Source organism: Dendrobates tinctorius, unplaced genomic scaffold (genome assembly GCF_039654945.1).
Source record: "Dendrobates tinctorius isolate UK_male_01 unplaced genomic scaffold, ASM3965494v1 ptg000018l, whole genome shotgun sequence".
NCBI lineage: Eukaryota > Metazoa > Chordata > Amphibia > Anura > Dendrobatidae > Dendrobates > Dendrobates tinctorius.
In genome coordinates this window covers 17,371,993-17,394,586 of record NW_027361686.1, presented here as the reverse complement: position 1 = coordinate 17,394,586, position 22,594 = coordinate 17,371,993, and the positions used below count along the sequence as shown (strand labels likewise).

The following is a 22,594-nucleotide window of genomic DNA, read 5'->3' as shown; positions in this document are numbered from 1 at the left end:
TGCTGACGGACTGCGTTAAGGCTGTAGCATAACGCGATTGCGTTATGTCCTCCCGCTAGCGCAGATGCTTCATCTGCGCTAGCAGTGACGGAGCCTCGGACGCTGCAGCCCGCGTCCGAGGGTCCGTCACATCGCTAGTGCATGCTGATTATGGCATGCGTTAGTGATGCGCTCGTCTATAGCTGTATACAGGTGCATTAACGCATCCGTTACATAGAGTTAATGCCGCTATGTAACGGATGCGTTAAACACAGCCCATTAATGCTATGTGAACCCAGCTTTAATGGGTCAAAATAACTACAAAATCTTGTAGAAAGGCATTCCAAAAGAGTGGAAGCTGTTATATCTGCAAAGTAGGGAATAGCTATATAAGTTGTTAAACCGTGAATGTCCCAGATCAGATACAAGGATCTGAGGAAGCCCACCATGTGCTCTATTGTTAGGTAGGCTTATTGTAATTATCACTCACCTGTAACTAGGAAGGGGTTTGAGGTTTTTGTGTTTTGTAGGGTGGGTTTTGAAATAAGAGAGTCCAAGTCTACAAGGGCTGCATTTGGCCCCAGAAATGACTCAGGTGTTTTCCTTGTAGGCCTGGAGCTTTCAGAAAGTGATCCACTCATTGCTGCCATGTCAAAGGCATCCGGACTCTTTGATCCAAGTGAGCGAGACATTGGAACTTCTCCAGCTAGAAGATCTAGCTCACCTGCAGGAAAAACAAAGACTGACAATAAAGTAAGTACACCAGTAATTATACATAAGTAACCAAAATGTGTGATCAAAATGGCCAGCCAGCAATGAAGAAGAGCATGAAAGAGAAGCAAAGAACTTGAGAACGTTTTCAAGAAAAAGTAAACTAAAAAGTGAAGGCTGACAATAACTTGAAACTGCAGCAAAACCACAAGTGAACAGTCCTAAAATGGCATGTATAGCCATTTTCTGAAGATATAATAGGAACTATCAATATTCTATTTTCATCCCAGTTCAGTGGAATTCCACATTTTGAACACTTATGAAGGAAAGCTTTAGAATGTGATCTCCAATCTAACAGTTTAGTACATGTTCTTCTGCGTAGATAGTTGGTCAGTCTGATTAAAACCGGCCATACACATTAGATGGCTGTTGGTTGACCGCTGCTTCGGACGATCGTTTGCACAATAGTGCTCATTCAGCAAAACACTTGTGTCCTCTCTATGAAAAGGCCTGGGGCTGACTTATCATTGGGACAACAAAACGATTGGAAATCCGAGATCAGGCATTTCCAATTTCCCCAACAATCCAGTCAATATTGACAGATTAGGCAAATAGTAATCTAATATGTATAAGGGGAAAATACCAAAACTGTGTGTACAAACTCTCCAGTTCATTCCAATGAGATGAAGCTTTGCATTCCTCCCACTGACTCCTGCTTGTAAGTGGTGACGTGGATAAATCTATCACAAGCTGGAGGCAGGGGAGATATGGTGGTCAACTACAGGGACTAGGAACATGTTGAGACTCTGTAATGTGAGTCAGGGTGCAAAATTTCTATGTCACTGATCAGATATGAAATATTGTGGGCTTTAAAAATATGTTAAGTTTATTAGTGACATTTTAAAATAAAATATAAAAAAACATCCTTACTAAATCTGTTCTTTTTCATATTACAATGACAACTAAGAAACCTAAGAAATATTCTTCATGTATCCCAAGAACTCAGCCATGCCCTCCTCTACAGTGACCTGTGTGTGGCTGTAAGACAACTGGACTGCAGCCGAAGCCTCCATGTCATGACCTATCTGCAGTAGGACAAAAGATGGCTAAGTCCTACCATCATAATTAAGAAGGTGGAAATTCAGTTGGCCACCTGCTGAATAAAGAACTAATTAGTAGAAGATTAACCACTATGACTCCTTCAGGATTTCTACAAGGCTGATCGTTTTAGGATCATGCAGAGAATGGTGCAGAATAATAAACAGAAAGGTTATCTCTATTTATTTTGTGTCTAAGGCTAGTTTCACACTAGCGTATGGCCGAGGTGCAGAGGGCTGCGGACTCCCTCTGTGAAGCTCCGCCCCGGCCGTGCCTCCTCTGGTCAGCTCCGCCTGTCGGTATGCAGCCTGCGTACCCCTATCTTTAGCATTAGGTACGCAGGCTGTGCCGATGAATGCAGATGTCTCTGCATGCGTCTTTTTGACGGTGTGGTGTGCGCCAAACGCAGCATGTTGCATTTTGGTGCGCTCACCGCACTGTCAAAAAGACGCATGCGGAGGCATCTGCATTCATCGGCACGGCCTGCGTACCTAATGCTAAAGATAGGGTACGCAGGCCACATGCCGACAGAGGCAGAGCTGACCAGAGGAAACGCGGCTGGGGCGGAGCTTCACGGAGGAAGCCCGCAGCCCTAGGCCCCTCGGCCATGAAGCTAGCCTAACAGACATGAAAATAGCCTCTTGAGAGAGGAAGAGGACATGACTATTAGCACCACCTACTGGATGTAGAAATCCTAAAAGTCAATATCGACCCATTAATGAGCCTTACCACATGACAGCCAAAACAGAATTTACATTTGCAGACATGAGTCTGGGTGTCTGCCTTTTTATCAGCACAAAGCAGGAGATCGGATTTGGGTAGGTAAGAGGATTCTAAAATAGGGCCTTTGGGGGAACGTTTCTTTTTGTGGACAGTGTCAAGCCAGTGTAAGGAGACTTCTAGGTCATACAATGTTCCTCGGGGAATTTAAATATGCAAATATCCTCCTCAGGGAGGGATAGTACAAACTCTAGCACCACCTACTGGATGAAGCAATTCTAAAACTAATTATCGACCCTTTAAAGTGCCTTGCCACATGACTTTGGATAAGAAGCCAAACTAGAAATTAGTCATTATTAGGTTTAGTGTTCCTTTAAAAAAAAAACTAATAAAAAAGTAGAAAGATTGGCCCCAATTCACTGGTGTTTACACCAGAATTCTGTTGTAAAAAAAAGGTTTGAAAAGTCGTAACATTTTGAGGCAGGTGGAGCAGACATTTCGAGACTGTGAAACGTGGAGACTTTTGATGTTCTCATGCCGTTTTCCTCCAGTTATGACAAAGTAGGTGAGGCTGGGACAGGGGGTGTCACGACCTCCACTTTTGAAATGCATGATGAGCAGAGGTGTTCACTATGCCACAAATCTTACTCTAGCAGAGACTGGAGTAAGCCTTGTGATGAGGCGCACACAGAGATGATCGTCTCATTGCACCTGATTTATTAGGACATGCGCCTGTTAATGAATCAGGGAGCATTGCATTTCACGTCGGCCCTCATCAAGAACGGGGTGAAGATCACAAGACTTAAAGGGAACTTGTCAAATCTTTTTTCGCAACTAAACTGTCCCCAGTGTGCTGGTAGTGATGCGATGTGTCACGAACACGTTTTTTTCAATCAAAACCACGCTGTAATTCGTCTCCAGAAATAACTGTAAAATTCAACAGTATCTGCTCAGTCAGAGGGATGGTGCTTCATTTTCTGTCAGGCTCTTATATTGTGGAGCCGCTAGACACTGTGCAAACGTGGGATTTTTTGGAGATGATTACGGTCTGTTTTCATTGAAAACATCGTATGTTAGTGATACGTATTGCATCACTACCAGCACACTGGGGACAGTTTAGTTGCTAAAATTATGAGACAGGTTCCCTTTAAGAAGTCATTTGTTCTACAATTTGCTTCTATTTGACTAATTCTTTCAAATAATCGATTTCTATCATTATGTATTTGAATGGGAGATTAAAACCTAAGCAAAAGGTGCAGCCATACATGTGCAACCGACTGACATTAATAAACCAAATGCTAAGCACAAAGAACACGTATTCAAGGGAATTTGTAGTTATATTCCGCGCTGCCGCAAGAGAGCACTCCAGGAGATAGATGTCAAAGATTCACAAGAATAAACCACTGTGAATCTTTGACATCTATCTCCTGGAGTGCTTTCTTGCGGCAGCGCGGAATATAACTACAAATTCCCCTTAATACGTGGTTACTTCTGGTCGTTGAGGACCTGTGGATCTGCAGCAGACGCCAGCCTTTATGCCTTTTTTTCATCCTAACCAGGTGAGCAAATTTCTTGGTGTAATCTCTCCTTGCAACGTGGATAAGACCCTATTGCGCTTTTGTGTCTCCTTTTCTTTGCAATAAGCACAAAGAACACGCACACTGTAGGCGGTAAAGCCGGCCATACACCTAAGACTCTGCCCGGACTTTATCCACACATTTGGGGGGTATGCTGGTAAAGCCCACTGATTGGGCCCACATGCACCCAGTGCACCCCACTGGGTGGGTTTATGAAACATTTACTGTATACATTTATTAAATGTGAGATAAAGACTAACGTATGCCACGGCTTGCCCACATCAATGGCTGGTATCAGAGTCGGATGGTGAGGATTATGCCTTCTATTGGAAGTAGAAAAAGTGAACAGAGACTTGCATAGCTGTCAGCCACCCAATTCTTCAGCAGGCAGTTATTCTTCTGGTGTCCCATACACACACATGGTCGTCTCAACATGACAGACCCTTATAGTAGTAGTACTAAAATCCAACAGCTCTCAGATAGCTGGTGCCCCTCAAAAACTTAGGGAAGACGGAGAAAAAAAAAAGTCAGTGGCTACTTCCCTATAAATGTACATACTACAAAGGACCATAAATCACTGGGTGTTATATGTCAGCATAGCGTGGGAAATGTCATTTGCTGGGACGTCATTTATCCTTTTACTAGTTTTAATTACGGTGTTTTAATCATAACAAAATAGCTAATGCCATAGATGTGACAATACAAGTTAAAGAAGTCTCAGTAAAAAGGTTCCCCTAAACCATCCTAATTAAGTAATCTACTATATAATCGTCTAATTCGGTCTGTCTGTAATAGAAATCCCGCGTCACTGATTTGTCGCACCCGGCCGGGCACGACCAATCAGTGACAGGCGCAGTCCGGCCATGAATTGGCGCGGAATTCAAACGACGCACGCCACCACTACCGTCGGGAGATCTGCGGTACTAGCCTCTGATCTCCCGACGGTTGCCGCGGGTCATCTCCTGCCACACTGATGTCAGCAGCATCGCAGCAGGGAGATGACCAGCACAGCGCTCAATGTGCGGATGGTACCCAGAGCCCGGAGGAGAGGAGACTCTCCTCCAAGCCCTGGGTACCATAAACCTGTAAAAAATAGAATTCAAATAAAAAAATAGTGATATACTCACCTTCCGACGGCCCCGGGACTCTTTCCCTCCTCTCACCACGCGCCCGGCATCTTCCGGTCACAGTAATGCTTTGCGCGAAAGACCGCTGATGACGTCGTGCTCTCGCGAGAATGTCATCTCCGGTCCTTCACGCTAAGCATTGCTGGGACCGGAAGATGCCGGGAGCGTGGAGAGGAGATCGGGGGCCGTCGGAAGGTGACTATATCTCTCTGTAACGGAAATCCCACGTGCAGAGCACGGTGCCCACCAGATGCGATAGCATCGGGCCTCCATCTAGTGGTACATAAGTGCATTAAAATACTTACTGACCAATGGCTTCCAAGGTTCCTAGCACCGCTCCAGTCCACTTTTGGCCCATGAGGTCTGAGAGCAGACTCCCTGGGGTTCACACAGGGGTGTGTGTGTGAGCAGAAGTCTATGAAGCCTTGATTTGCGTCCAGTAGACTTAAATTGCAAAATAAAGAACACCCAGAGTACTGCAAGCCATGAAAGCTGAAGAGCTGTCACTCACATGGGCCAGAAGAGGACAGGAGCAGAGCTGTGACTCACATGGGCCAGAAGAGGACAGGAGCAGAGCTGTGACTCACATGGGCCAGAAGAGGACAGGAGCAGAGCTGTGACTCACATGGGCCAGAAGAGGACAGGAGCAGAGCTGTCACTCACATGGGCCAGGAGCAGAGCTGTCACTCACATGGGCCAGGAGCAGAGCTGTCACTCACATGGGCCAGAAGAGGACAGGAGCAGAGCTGTCACTCACATGGGCCAGAAGAGGACAGGAGCAGAGCTGTCACTCACATGGGCCAGAAGAGGACAGGAGCAGAGCTGTCACTCACATGGGCCAGAAGAGGACAGGAGCAGAGCTGTCACTCACATGGGCCAGAAGAGGACAGGAGCAGAGCTGTCACTCACATGGGCCAGAAGAGGACAGGAGCAGAGCTGTCACTCACATGGGCCAGAAGAGAACAGGAGCAGAGCTGGGCATGAGGGAAGACTGTGATCCGTAAGTAGTTTAATACACATGTACTACATCATAGTTAAGAGTTTTAGGGGGAAAACATTTCTTTACTGAAGCAGTCATTAACAGAAGCAGAAAGAGCAGACTCACCAATCCTTCCTCCTATCAATGATACTTCCATTACACTTCTGAGCATTAGCATCATGATCTTGCCTATTGCTGCACAAGCTCGCAAAAGGAAAAAGGTTATACACGTCTTGTCGTTGGCTGGTGCCTCGGTTCTCATTTTTGCCACTTCTTTACTGAGACTTCTCCTTTAGCAAGTCTAATATTAATGATAATTTATTGTTCTGAATGATGTACTGTTTCAAAGACAGTGCACTCACATTGCACAATCCTAGGAATGATCGTTTTCGGACAATCACGCAGTGTAAACTGGCTGACGATCACCAGACAATCAAGCACAATACTCGCTCAGACTAAATTAACTTTTGGATGACTTAAAAAGAAAAAAATCACTGTACTAGGGCAGCACATGGCACTGTGTATACTGCACCGGTGCTGTGAAAACTGGACCAGTGCTGTGGGCACCACTTGGCGCTGTGAATACTGGACCTGTGCTGTGGGCAGCACATGGCGCTGTGTAAACCGGATCTGTGCTGTGGGCAGCACATGGCACTGTGTAGACTGGACTTGTGCTGCGGGCAGCACATGGCGCTGTGAAAACTGGACCTGTGCTGTAGGCAGCACATGGCCCTGTGTAAACTGGACCTGTGCTGTGGGCAGCACATGGTGCTGTGAAAACTGGACCTGTGCAGTGGGCAGCACATGGCGCTGTGTACACTGGACCTGTGCTGTGGGCAGCACATGGTGCTGTGTATACTAGACCTGTGCTGTGGGCAGCACATGGCGCTGTGTATACTAGACCTGTGCTGTGGGCAGCACATGGCGCTGTGTAAACTGGACCTGTGCTGTGGGCAGCACATGGCGCTGTGTAAACTGGACCTGTGCTGTGGGCAGCACATAGAGCTGTGCAAACTGGACCTGTGCTGTGGAGAACGATTGCAGACTATGTGCACTGAGTGATTGATGACAGCTCGTTCTATGTGCATGACAGCTCGTTCTATGTGCAGTGAAGATGAGGTCTGTCTGTGTAAGCAGGCTAAAGAAAAGAAATAAGCCAGAGCTTAAGTTGGTATACGTGCAATGTGTAAGAGCTTGTTCACACCGGCCATTTCACAGCCAACTTAAAAACAAAATGAGCATATGCCCTGTAGTAAGTAATAGTACATGTAAATAACATGGGGTATTTAGGCAACACTAAGGTGAGGATTTAATACTAGAGGAAAGGACAGTCCCCAATTGGGTACACCGTGTCACTGTAGATGGATTTTATGCTTTTTTTTTTTTTTTTTTTAAATCAAAATAGTGTTAACCAAGTGTCCTATGCTATAGTTTGTTATTTGTTTTTATCTTGGGTTTTGTGTAAGCAAGCAATGAAACAATGGTTGATTGGAAAATATGTAGCTCATGGGCATTTGTTTAATGGCACAAATTGGCTGAAAGTTTATATTCTGTTCATCCACTAACAAACATTCTGATAGGAACCGAAGGCACCATGGCAGTCTCAGAGCAAGTGGGGCCATCTGCGGCCAGCTGTACAAATCCACGATGAGGATGATTGTAGAAGTAGCTGCTTTCATCATTTGCAAAGAAAAAAATAAAGGAGCAGAAAATGTTTAAGTTTCTTATAGTTACTTCTATGCCTCCAATAACATTTTACAGAAAAAAAACATTTTTAGTACCAAGACACAGAACAGCGACATGTGCAAAAGACAAAAAGCTGAGGGGCAATGGATTCACAGTAAGCAAGCAGGTAGGAAAGAGAGCACTTCCAAACCTGTGCTGCTTCCTGAATGGGGAAGGGTAGTCCTCAGGTGGTCAAAATCGGAAAACTCATCTTTATCTGCAGAACTGATGAACTGGTCAAAGGTGGCACTGGCTAATGAGGAAGGTGGAGCAGACAGAGACAGGCACATATACAAAGACAAACAGGTTAAAAACAAAACAAGTCCCACAAAAGACAGGCAAAATAATGAAGCATTATTAAAAGAATGATGCCTGATTAGCAAAAATCTGGTATAACACAAATTCTGCAACAGAAAAGGAAAAACATGTCTTAGAAATAAAGCAAGTACATTAAGTTCATGACTTATGTACCAATAGTTTGGATATGCATAATGTGTCACAATCCAGTAAAGCAGCAGAGCAGAAGGAAAGTCATGAGCAGCAGGCATGGTGGAGAACACTGGCCAGCAAGTGCTGAGGAACGTGATCTCCACAAGGCCCCACTGTTCCACCATCAGGGGGAATGCAGCAGCACATGGATATAGAAGGAAACTAGAATATAAGAAAGCTCAGCAGTTTATTACAGGGGAATCTCATTTATGGCTTGTCTGATGCAAGCCCACCTCAGGACCCCACATACTATTCCAAAATTATATCAAGTATATCTGTGCATGAGGGCAGCTCTCCAAATTCACTTCCATGGGATATTTTGTGACTTCTCTTGAAGTTAATGGAGAGACTCGCCCAAACATTTGATCAAAAGCTTGAGGCTGCACTAGTGAAAGCTGCTGGTGTTAAGAGCAGGGTCAGAGAACTTGGAGTATAACCCCCAACAATCACATACTAGCAGTCTGTACTAACATTTCACCATAAGCCAAAGGAGGACCTACCCACAGTCCCATTTGTACTTGGTTTAGAAGGAGACCCTCCCCAGGGGTCAGAGAAGGTTGCTGCAGGAGCCCATGGGTCCGTCGTCTGCTTAGCTGCCATAGAAGGACTTGAAGACCAAGGGTCATTGCTATGAACGCCAACAGTAGGAGCCGAACCTAAAAAAAATAAATAAAAAACCAAAACAGAGAAGGGAAAAACAATGAATCTGGTATTCCAATATCTTATTAAAAAACACTCCCACAAACTCTTCTGCTCTTCTCGGTGACAGCTCATTCTATACTCGGTGTAAGCTGGAAGTCTCTCTTACAATATCAGTCTATAAAGCCTCGTCGTGATGCTCCACAGACCTACATTGTGAGAGTCCAGGTCTGCCGAGTGCAGTATGATCTGATCAGTCTGGAGAGAGGTGACGTCACTGAGAAGAGAAGAATGTTGCTGGACACTGGAGAGCAGCGAAAGGCGAGTATATTAACACACTCACATACACACACATTTATTCAATAGAAAACTTAGGGTGAATGATTCTTTAAATATAAAAAAAAGCAGTGACAATGTTTTCAGTAAAACATAGCATTGAAAAATCTCAGAGCAAAATCTTAACTAGTTGGCTTGTGGCTTAATGTACGACTTTCAAACTCACCTCCTGGATTCCACGGGTCAGACACAGACTTGGCATCTACTGAAGAAACAGCTGGTGTCCCTGCCCAGGGGTCACTGGGAGCACTGTTGGGCTGCACCCCAGCACCCCATGGGTCTGTACTTGCTCCTGTGGCCACTGGAGGCCCACCCCAGGGATCGGTCACTACTGGCACTGCTGAAGAGTTCACGCCACCAGACCAAGGATCAGTAGAAGGTGCAGCTGTGGACCCCCATGGATCTGACGCAGTCACAGCAGGAGCAGGTGAACTAAACACATCTGCTAAATCCATCAGGGAAGACTAATGGAAAACCAGATGATAATGAGCATAAACAACAGAAAGCAAAAATTGTGCTCAGTATAATTATACTACACGTTACACACACACAGCAATGAAAAAAGCAATTATTATCAACCAGAAGAAATGTAAATGAGAGAAATGATCAATGATGAAAATATCACTCCACAAACCAGAAGTAAAAACCACAAATGGATATGCCATAAGTATCTAAGATGGGACCAGCTATTGGGTGGGTGGGGATTGTCCACCTTTGGGAACATTTTCCTTATAATTTCTTTCCCATTATACAATAGATTGCATGATAAAATGAATTGTTTTGTATCGATGGGAAAAAAACATAAGCTATGGCTCTTGGAGGAAAAAAGAAAAGTGCAAAAACAGGAAATTGCCATGTTGAAAGGAGTTAAGATATATAGTAGAGGGGATACAAAAAAGGGGTCTTTTCCATCAGCTAAGAGATGCTCATCTTTTGTAAATTTGTTTACTGTTAATGATATCTGTAACTTTGTATGTAACGCCCCTTCTCATGTACAGCACCATGGAATTAATGGCGCTATATAAATAAATAATAGTAATAATTTTGCCTTAAACTAAGAAAAATGTCCTAAAAATAAAAGTACAAAAAGAAAATAGGACACCGTTATAAGCATCCTGAATAGGGCCTGTGCGCAATATAGATCCTATGGGAATGAACATGCTAGAAATAGGAGGAAACCACTATGGCTACATAGAGCTGTATGACAAAGAAAAGGTTGGAGCATTAAAGCAAGAATAAAAAATAACCAAACCAAGGCAGCAAGGATTTAGACAGAGAGGCTCATTGCCAAACAAAGTAAAACAATACAAAAATACTCTAAATGAAAAAGAAAAAAAATGACAGTATTGCTCCCCTCAAAAATAATCTGGATGAAATGGTGGAAGATGATGTGGGGAAAAAACAATTACTAAACACTTTCTTCTCTACTAGTGATGAGCGAACATGCTCGGATAACATGTTATCTAAGCATGCTCTGGTGTTATCTGAGCAGCTGGGGGGGCTCATATATTCGGTTCGACAGCTAACACACGTGCAGGGATTACCTGTTTGTTAGACAATCCATGCATGTGTTGCATCTGTCAAACAGCTACGAGACATGCAGCCACGGCGACTCAAACATATTAGAGCACACCAAACCTTATCCGCGCACGCTCGCTTATCACTAGTTGGTACATAAAATGAGAATAATAGGGCTATGGGAAAAAAATGTGTAACGGGTTAATATCTAGCTCAGTGATAGGTTGGCATACACCAAAATACTGCAGGATTTAAAGGGGTTATCGGAAGAGATCGGTGGAGGGAAGAACAGGTCAGGGCCCGTTTTAGACAAAGTGGGGTCCTGGGCAGAAGTTTAAAATTGGGGCTCTAAATGCTGACATATTGCACCATTACACTCAAATATTTTGGTTGTAGTTATATGGGCTTTCTTCAGGCTATTAAACGAGTGCGATCAACAATACTGAAGTCGCTCGGCGCTTGTTTCCCAGCCTCTTTATACAGGTCAACGAACAATGAAGGTCGTAGAACGCTCACTAGTAGATAAATCTTTCCCCATACAGTATCATGCCATCAGCAGTACATTTGCAGTTTACCAGGGGTGATGTGCTGCTGAAAACAATGATTTTTGTTCCACCATAAAGAATCCAATCACCCGACAAATTTTGCTTGTTTGTTGGGCAATTGACATGTTGACACCTATGAACTCTCGTCTGTGCAACTGGGATTTATATATCGATGAACATGCAGCATGTGACGCACATGTATCCACAGAGCAGATACAGGTATACATAGACATATGTATACACAGAACACATACACATGTATCCACAGAGCAGATACAGGTATACATACACATATGTATACACAGAACACATACACATGTATCCACAGAGCAGATACAGGTATATATACACATATGTATACACAGAACACATATACATGTATCCACAGAGCAGATACAGGTATACATACACATATGTATACACAGAACACATACACATGTATCCACAGAGCAGATACAGGTATACATACACATATGTATACACAGAACACATACACACATGTATCCACAGAGCAGATACAGGTATACATACACATATGTATACACAGAACACATACACACATGTATCCACAGAGCAGATACAGGTATACATACACATATGTATACACAGAACACATACACACATGTATCCACAGAGCAGATACAGGTATACATACACATATGTATACACAGAACACATACACACATGTATCCACAGAGCAGATACAGGTATACATACACATATGTATACACAGAACACATACACACATGTATCCACAGAGCAGATACAGGTATACATACACATATGTATACACAGAACACATACACACATGTATCCACAGAGCAGATACAGGTATACATACACATATGTATACACAGAACACATACACACATGTATCCACAGAGCAGATACAGGTATACATACACATATGTATACACAGAACACATACACACATGTATCCACAGAGCAGATACAGGTATACATACACATATGTATACACAGAACACATACACACATGTATCCACAGAGCAGATACAGGTATACATACACATATGTATACACAGAACACATACACATGTATCCACAGAGCAGATACAGGTATACATACAGATATGTATACACAGAACACATACACACATGTATCCACAGAGCAGATACAGGTATACATAGACATATGTATACACAGAACACATACACACATGTATCCACAGAGCAGATACAGGTATACATACACATATGTATACACAGAACACATACACACATGTATCCACAGAGCAGATACAGGTATACATACACATATGTATACACAGAACACATACACACATGTATCCACAGAGCAGATACAGGTATACATACACATATGTATACACAGAACACATACACATGTATCCACAGAGCAGATACAGGTATACATACACATATGTATACACAGAACACATTCACACATGTATCCACAGAGCAGATACAGGTACACATAGACATATGTATACACATAACACATACACACATGTATCCACAGAGCAGATACAGGTACACATAGACATATGTATACACAGAACACATACACACATGTATCCACAGAGCAGATACAGGTACACATAGACATATGTATACAAAGAACACATACACACATGTATCCACAGAGCAGATACAGGTATACATACACACATGTATACAAAGAACACATACACACATGTATCCACAGAGCAGATACAGGTATACATACACATATGTATACACAGAACACATACATACATGTATCCACAGAGCAGATACAGGTATACATACACATATGTATACACAGAACACATACACACATGTATCCACAGAGCAGATACAGGTATACATACACATATGTACACACAGAACACATACACACATGTATCCACAGAGCACATACAGGTATACATACACATATGTATACACAGAACACATACACACATGTATCCACAGAGCAGATACAGGTATACATACACATATGTATACACAGAACACATACGGATATGCAGAGCACATACATACAGACAAGCATGCATAGAGGAAGTACATACATATACATACATTTGTGTGAAAAAGTGTTTCCCCCTTCCTGGTTTCCTATTCTTTTGCATGTGTGTCACACTTAAATGTTTCAGATCACCAAACAAATTTCACTACTAGACAAAGATAACACAAGTAATCACAAAATGCAGTTTTTAACCCCTTAACGACCATCGATACATTAAAACGGAGGCCGTTAAGGGGCTTTATTCCCTCATTGCTGTTTTAAAACAGCGATCAGGAATAAGGCTGTAGCATCCCCCCGGAGAAAGAAAACCTCCGGGGTTTCAGCTACTGGGGGTAGCGGAGGCCCTAGAGAACATGATCAGGGCAGGATTTTGCTATTGGTTCCTTTTGGTCACTGTGACATACCCTATTACAGTGATCAAAAGAAAAAAAAGTATATCATATCCCTTTTGTCACCCGTTAGTTAGATAAAAATGTTAAAAACATATATTAACATTTTTTTCCATTTTTGCAGTTGGGGTTAGTTAGGGTTGGAGTTAGAAGTTCAAAAGTGAAAACAAAAAAAAAAATAATATGATGACAATATGATTGGAACTCTGCCATGCATTTTTGCCCTCTCTCTTTGGCTGGTTTCACACTTGCGTTTTTTTTCGCGGTATTTTAGCGCTAAATAGCGCATGCGTTTTTTTTTCCTATACTTTGCATGGGATGCGCTTATGTGCGCATACACATGCGTTTGTACGCGTTTTTCCGCGCATGCGTTTTTTTGCGGTATGCGCTCGGGCGCACAAAATGCAACCTGTTGCATTTTTTGGGCGTCCGACTTGCCTCAAAAAAACACATGCGCGCGCAATGCGTTTTTTTTACAGCAAGACACCCATTATAAGTCTATGGTGAGCATATGTGCGCATTGGCATGCTTATGTATGCGTTTTTTTGCACATGCGGTTTTTTTTTTACCATTAGTTTAGACAATGGAATTTAGGGGTTTGGGTTAGAGTTAGGGTTAGTTAAGGGGGTTTAGGGTTAGGGTTAGGATCAGGGTATGGTTTGGTTAAGGGTTAGGGTCAGGGTTAGGGTCAGGGTTAGGATCAGGGTATGGTTTGGTTAAGGGTTAGGGTCAGGGTTAGGATCAGGGTATGGTTTGGTTAAGGGTTAGGGTCAGGGTTAGGGTCAGGGTATGGTTTGGTTAAGGGTTAGGGTTAGTAAAGTCATGGTTTGGGTTAGTGTGAGGGGCCACCTAATGTTGGAAAAAAAACGCAAACGCGGTAAAAACGCACTAAAAACGCATACAAACGCATACAAACGCATAAAAACGCTGCGTTTTTTTCATGCATGCTCATAAAAATGCTTGAAAAAAACGCAGCATCTGTATGCGTTTGTATGCGTTTTTTCAATGCGTTTTTTTGCGGGAAAAACGCACTGCAAAAAAAAGCAAGTGTGAAACTAGCCTTTCTTGTGGTGGAGTCATAAGTGCAAATGCATCAGATGCACGGGTATGCACAGAAAATTGTGACTCCCTGAATGGTTTTTTTGGAAGATCAACAGCTGCAATATATGCTGGGCAGGGACTCTAGAATGTCACTCAAGCACTTGCGATATTCGGTGCATACCAAGCACCCGATGCAAACTAGAGTACAGGGCACTTGTGCTCAACACTAATGACGACGTATGAAATATGACAACCTAATGTTATCAAATTCTGTATCGTACATGTGGGTTCAAAATGTTCACTATGCCCATGAACAAAATGCTTCAGAGGTGTGGTTTCCAAAATGAGGTCACTTGTGGGGGGGTTTCCCCTATTTAGGCACATCAGGGGCTCTCCAAACGTGATATGGCATCACCTAATTATTCCAGCAAATTTTACATTCAAAAACTCAAAAGGTGCTCCTTCCCTTCTGAGATCTGCTGTGTGCCCAAACAGATTTCCCCCACAAATGGAGGATCAGCATACTCAGGAGAAATTGCACAACAATTTTTATGGTCCATTTTCTCCTGTTAACCATGTGAAAATAAAAATGTTTGGGCCTAGAGTATTTTGTGTAAAAAAAAAAAAAAAAAAAAAAAAGTTAATTTTTTCTTTCCACATTGTGTCAGTTCCTGTGAAGCACCTGAAGGGTTAATAAACCTCTTGAATGTGGTTTTCAGCATCTTGAGGGGTGCAGTTTTTAGAATGGTGTCACTTTTGGGTACTTTCTTTAGACCCTCAAAGTCACTTCAAATATGATGTGGTTCCTAAAAAATGGTGTTGTAAATTTTGTTGGAAAAATGAGAAATCGCTGGTCAACTTTTAACCCTTATAACGTCCTAACAAAAAAAAAAAAAAAAAAATATGTTTCCAAAATTGTGCTGATGTAAAGTAGACATGTGGGAAATGTTATTTATTAACTATTTTGTGCGATATGACTCCAAAGCCTGTTTTCACCTTCTTGACCAGGCCGATTTTTACAATTCTGATCACTTTATGAGGTAATAACTCTGGAACGCTTTAATGGATCCCAGTGATTATGAGAGCATTTTCTCATGACATAATTTAATTTATGATAGTGGCAAAATTTCTTTGATATGACTTTCGTTTGTGAAAAAAATGGATATTTGGCAAAAAGGTTAAAAATGTCACAATTTTCAAACTTCTAATTTTTATGCCCTTAAATCAGAATTGTGTGACACAAAATAATTAACAAATAACATTTAACACTTGTTTACATCAGCACAATTTTGGAAACAATTTTTTTTGTAAGGAAGTTAAGGGTTGAGCAGCGATTTCTCATTTTTAGAACAAAATTTTCAAAACCATTTTTTTTTTTTTTTTTTTTTAGGGACCACCTCCCATTTGAAGTGACATTGGGGGGCCTATATGACAAAAAAATACCCCACCTCTCGTGGCAGCCTGTTCCACTCATTGATCACCCTAATTGTAAAAAAGTTTTTTTTAATATCTAATCTGCGTCTCCTCCCATTCAGTTTCATCCCATTGCTTCTAGTCTTTCCTTGTGCAAATGAGAATAAAGATGATCCTTCTACAATGTGACAGTCCTTGAGATATTTGTAGACAGCTATTATGTCTCCTCTCAGTCTTTTTTGCAAGCTAAACATTCCCAAATCCTGCAACCGTTCCTCATAGGGCATGGTTTGCAGACCGGTCACCATTCTGGTCGCTCTTCTCTGAACTTGCTCCAGTTTGTTGATGTCTTTTTTAAAATGTGGTGCCCAAAACTGGACACAATATTCCAGATGAGGTCTGACCAAAAAGGAGTAGAGGGGAATAACGACTTCACGTGATCTAAACTGTATGCTTCTGTTAATACATCACAGAATTGCATTTGCCTTTTTTGCTGCTGCATCACACTGTTGACTCATATTTAGCTTATGATCTATTAGTATACCCGAGTCTTTTTCACATGTGCTGCTGCTTAGCCCTATTCCTCCCATTCTGTATATGCTTTTTTCATTTTTGTTGCCGAAATGTAGTACTTTGCATTTTTCCCTATTAAAAACCATTCTGTTAGTTGCTGCCCAATGATCCAGTTTATTTATATCTTTTTGAATCCTCTCTCTCTTCTCTAGTATTCGCAATCCCTCCAAGCTTTGTGTCATCAGCAAATTTAATCAGTGTACCCTCACTTCCTTCATTTAAATCATTGATAAAGATTTTTAACAATACAGGGCCAAGGACAGAACCCTGTGGTACCTCACTTGAATCATTCTTCCAACTGGATGTGCAGCCATTTACGACCACTAAGCCATTTATGAATTCACCTAACAGTTGCCTTGTCCATTCCATACTTAGTCATTTTTTCAATAAGGATGGTGTGAGATACTTTGTCAAATGCTTCGTCAAGACATACTATATCTACAGCATTTCCTTGATCCACCCAGTCAGTGATTCTGTCATAGAGGGAAATTAAGTTAGTCTGACATGACTTATTAGTAACAAGCCCAAGCTGTCATTTTTTTCAATAAGGATCGTGTGAGATACTTTGTCAAATGCTTTGCTGAAGTCAAGATATAGTTCTTTGGATGTTGTTGTAGGCTCTTTTTGTGATTTTTGGATGAGTTATCGCAGGGCTCTTGGGGTAATTTTGTTCAGCTGGCCACTCCTTGGAAGGTTCACCACTGTTCTATGTTTTCACCATTTGTGGAAAACAGCTCTTGAGGTGGTTTGCTGGGGTCCCAAAACTTGAGAAATGGCTTTATAACCTTTTCCAGACTCATAGATCTCAATTACTTTGTTTCTCATTTGTTCCAGAATTTCTTTGGATAACGGCATGATGTCTAGCTTTTGAGGATATTTTAGTCTATTTACTTTTGCAGGCAGGTCCTAGTTAAGTGATTTCTTGACAGGAGTGACAGTAATCAGGCCTGCGTGTGGCTAGGGAATTTGAACTCAGCTTTCCAAAGATGTGATAAACCACTGTTCATTTGTGTTTTAAGAGGGGTGAGGGAGCAACACCTTTATTTAAAAACTGCATTTTGTGTTATAGTTATCTAATATTTAAATTTGTCTGGTGAGCTGAAACATTTAAGTGTGACAAACATACAAAAGAATAGGTAATCAGGAATATATATTGCTTAAAAAAAATAAAGGGAACACTATTCCATTTGCAACAGGCTGTCTGTGTTCCCTTTATTTCTTTGAGCAGTATATATATTCATATACTGTATATACTCGTGTATAAGCCGAGATTTTCAGCACTTTTCGTGCTAAAATGCCCCCTCGGCTTATACACGAGTCATTGTGCAGAAACCAGCAAGGGAGGGGGAGCGGCGTCAGGAGCCGGGGGCTGGGACATCATACTCACCCCTCCTGTGCCATCACTGAACGTTCCTGCATCCTCTGTTGTCCCAGGGCAGGCAGCTTCTTACTATGTTGAGCGGTCACATGGTACCGCTCATTAAGGTAATGAATATGGACGCAACTCCATTCCCATAAGTGTGGCATCCATATTCATTACCTTAATGAGCGGTACCACATGACCGCTTGACACAGGAAGAAGCTGCTAGCCCTAGGACAATGGAGGATGCAGGGACGTTCAGCGATGGCACAGTAGGGCGAGTATGACTGAGAACGGGGGAGGACGGAGAAGTCACTTATCTTAGTCTAAGCAGAAAACACCATCCAACGCGTTTCTCCCCTTAATACCGTGAGAAGTTCAACCGACAAAGGAAAAATGAGGGGATTAAAAGCAGCTCCTCCTGCCAGATGGAGCGCATGCATTCGGTAGACTACTGCGCCCACACATAGAATAAGGTGTACATTGATCCAGGGAACTTGTATATGGAGTTGGGAAGGCATTTTCCCCCTAATTTGGGACAATTTGCAGCTGTCTCATGGGGTTTTTGGTCTTCCTGTAACTCCGCATGTTAGGCTATAGGTGGATGTCAATGGACTTGTGTCTTCTCACAACCTTAAGGATGTGTGCACACGTCCGGAATTCCTGCGGATTTTATGCGTTTTTGCCGTGTTTCACAGCATGCTCATTCTTTGTGCGCAATCGCGGGAATTCCGCACACATAGGAATCCAATGTTCCGCGAGACCGCTACGTCATCAAAGGTCATTGACGTAAGGCATCACTGGGACCGGAAGACGCAGGGAGCATCACTGAGGCCTGGGAACGCTGCATGGGACGCCGGAAGGTGAGAAGATCACCATTTTTTATTATTTTTAACTTTATCTTTTTACTATTGATGCTGCATAGGAAGCCTCATAGTAAAAAGTTGGTCACACTAGTCAAACACCATGTTTGACTAGTGTGACCAACCTGTTAATCAGTTTTCCAAATGATGCTACAGATCGCTTGGAAAACGCTAGCATTCTGCAAGCCAAATACGCTTGCAAAACGCTAGCTTTTAGCGGGAAATATGCGGGAATTACGCATGCAGAATTCTACCATATTTCCCGTGGCAGGGAGTTGCGGAAATGCCACGGAAATTTCCGTGGCAATTCCGCAATATGTGCACATAGCCTGAGTCTATGAATGAGAAAAATGTTATGGTGAAAAAACAAGAGAGATACTTTACCTCTTCTTGTTTTGATGGTGCTTCTTTCCGGCTTTCCTCAATGGCCATTTGCAGTCTGAGGTCATCTCCTCTCCTGATCCGCTCCTCCTAATCATAAAACGAAATTATCAATGTCAGAAAACCATTGATAATCTAAATTAAAAGAAAACCATTGATAATCTAAATTAAAAGGAGGATAATAGGGTGAATTATAAAAACAAGGGCATTAGCAGTTTATGACGATATGGAGATGTAGTTAGATCATGATGTTTCGGTGAGAGAGGATGCAGCAATCCTACTTAGAAGATTCCATGGGATATAGATCATTTCTGACACAGAACCAAATGCTAAAGACGCACAAATCAGCAAGTGCCACAAGAAGGAAGTAATAATGACTTCCTACCAAAGCCAAACCTTCACCTGTGCTGGGCTTGTGCCATCAGGTCAACACTTTTTAACGAAGACTGGACAATGCTTTATCGTACGCTCCAGGGAGAGTGCTGGACAGTCATATTTAGGACAGCGCATCTCAATATTTCTATATCATCTACATGCAGCTGCCTATTAAAATCACAGTGAAAGCCCCCATTAGTGATATGGTATGATTCCCTTGATGGACACGGATTTTTGGTGCTAAACCACAAAGTCTATGTGATTGCAGGCCACGCAGCAGATTTCATGCACTGCAACCCATTCAAATTTCACCCAATATCTGCAGCAGAACCGCTCTTTCTGGGACGCTCAGTCTTTAGCAGAAAAGGCCACATCCATGTGCAGCCACTGCTCATTTGACTTTAATAATAAAATGGTTAAAAATCAGCAAATGAACCCATTTTCTCTACAGGCAGGGGTACCAGGATATGACACAAATTATAAAGATAAACCCCCCTTACTAAAAAGGGGGCATGTCTGTTGCTGTGAAAACTTTTTCATTTTGAGACTCTGCACCTATGAAAACTAAAGGCGCACTAGTAACTCTGCTGGGGTACACCATGTACCTGTAACATGAATACAGTCTATACTGCCAGGAATCTACGAATAAGGGCAATTCAGAGAAGAAACGCTCAACTTAGCAGAAACTGGAAATTCAGGAGATTCTAGAGGGTAAAAGTGCAGAAAGTGGTTGTGTGTCAGAATTCATCCTCTCATCATGTCGTTAGGGAAACACTTGTGGCAACATTGGAAATGTAACTTTGGCCTCAGTGCAGAAGGTTTGGGGATCTGATGGAGCCTTCTGCCGACGGGGGCTCTTTCAGTGTTGTGCCGAGAACAATCGGCTTTACAATATGGAACACCAAGCAGGCCTGTGACCTGTACAATACATGCTGTCCTCTAGGACGGCCCATGATGGTAGCATTAGGCCAGGAATATATAGAAAGTGATGAAAACAGATCTCCAAAATGGGAAACTCATGAGTCAAGATCAAACATTGCACACAACTGAATTTATGTCCAGCGTGTCAATAGAGGTGATGAATCTTGACTCATTACATCCAGTAAGATTGCTGCGTTAACAGATAAAAGGAGTAGAAAAGATGGGTAACAAACTCAATGACCTAACAAAAGCTCTGGAAGAACAGACACCAGAATGATGCCTAGTAACAGGGCCAAGAGCAATGCCTAGAGCATGGCCTGATACAGGGCCTAGCGCAGGGCCAAGAGCAATGCCTAGAGCATGGCCTGATACAGGACCTAGTGCAGGGCCTAGCGCAGGGCCAAGAGCAAGGCCAAGAGCAAGGCCTAGAGCATGGCCTGATACAAGGCCTAGCGCAGGGCCAAGAGCAAGGCCCAGAGCATGGCCTGATACAGGGCCTAGCGCAGGGCCAAGAGCAATGCCTAGAGCATGGCCTGATACAGGACCTAGTGCAGGGCCTAGAGCAGGGCCAAGAGCAAGGCCAAGAGCAAGGCCTAGAGCATGGCCTGATACAAGGCCTAGCGCAGGGCCAAGAGCAAGGCCCAGAGCATGGCCTGATACAGGGCCTAGCGCAGGGCCAAGAGCAAGGACTAGAGCATGGCCTGATACAGGGCCTAGCGCAGGGCCAAGAGCAAGGCCTGATACAGGGCCTAGCGTAGGGCCAAGAGCAATGCCTAGAGCATGGCCTGATACAGGACCTAGTGCAGGGCCTAGCGCAGGGCCAAGAGCAAGGCCTAGAGCATGGCCTGATACAGGGCCTAGCGCAGGGCCAAGAGCAAGGCCCAGAGCATAGCCTGATACAGGGCCTAGCGCAGGGCCAAGAGCAAGGACTAGAGCATGGCCTGATACAGGGCCTAGCGCAGGGCCAAGAGCAAGGCCTGATACAGGGCCTAGCGCAGGGCCAAGAGCAATGCCTAGAGCATGGCCTGATACAGACCTAGTGCAGGGCCTAGCGCAGGGCCAAGAGCAAGGCCTAGAGCATGGCCTGATACAGGGCCTAGCGCAGGGCCAAGAGCAAGGCCCAGAGCATAGCCTGATACAGGGCCTAGCGCAGGGCCAAGAGCAAGGCCTAGAGCATGGCCTGATACAGGGCCAAGAGCAAGGCCTGATACAGGGCCTAGCGCAGGGCCAAGAGCAAGGCCTGATACAGGGCCTAGCGCAGGGCCATGAGCAAGGCCTAAAGCATTGCCTGATACAGGGTCTAGCGCAGGGCCAAGAGCAAGGCCTAGAGCATGGCCTGATACAGGGCCTAGCGCAGGGCCAAGAGCAAGGCCTAGAGCATGGCCTGATACAGGGCCTAGCGCAGGGCCAAGAGCAAGGCCTAGAGCATGGCCTGATACAGGGCCTAGCGCAGGGCCAAGAGCAAGGCCTAGAGCATAGCCTGATACAGGACCTAGCACAGGGCCAATAGCAAGGCCTAGAGCATAGCCTGATACAGGGCCTAGCGCAGGGCCAAGAGCAAGGTCTAGAGCATGGCCTGATACAGGGCCTAGCGCAGGGCCAAGAGCATGGCCTGATACAGGGCCAAGAGCAAGGCCTGGAGCATGGCCTGGTGCAGGGCCTAGCGCAGGGCCTGGTCCAATGCCTAGAGAATGGCCTAGCACAATGCAGAGCTCACAATTTGCGATACTGACGCTCACAATTTTAACAGGCAAAACATTTTTAACATGTTTCATCTGTAAAAATCACATTGCAAGCCTTGGGTGCCTTGTGGTAAAACGCATGCTTTTTTTGCAGCCCGGCACAACA

General features: G+C 43.5%; 1 protein-coding gene across 9 annotated transcripts in view; it reads right to left on the bottom strand.

Annotated features, from left to right (window-relative positions):
- Positions 1-22,594, bottom strand: part of LOC141082564 (epsin-1-like) — a 141,678-nt gene that overhangs the window by 11,868 nt on the left and 107,216 nt on the right. For 5 of the 9 annotated variants that reach the window (XM_073566512.1, XM_073566515.1, XM_073566518.1 and 2 more), the window contains 5 exons: positions 19,454-19,540; positions 9,547-9,844; positions 8,906-9,061; positions 8,068-8,169; positions 470-703 (listed from right to left, as the gene is read on the bottom strand). In XM_073566512.1, the coding sequence (XP_073422613.1) occupies positions 470-703; positions 8,068-8,169; positions 8,906-9,061; positions 9,547-9,844; positions 19,454-19,540 (877 nt within the window). Of the gene's footprint in view, positions 1-469; positions 722-8,067; positions 8,170-8,905; positions 9,062-9,546; positions 9,845-19,453; positions 19,541-22,594 lie in introns of all 9 variants that reach the window. The other 4 variants (XM_073566519.1, XM_073566521.1, XM_073566520.1 and 1 more) reach the window with 2 other exon arrangements.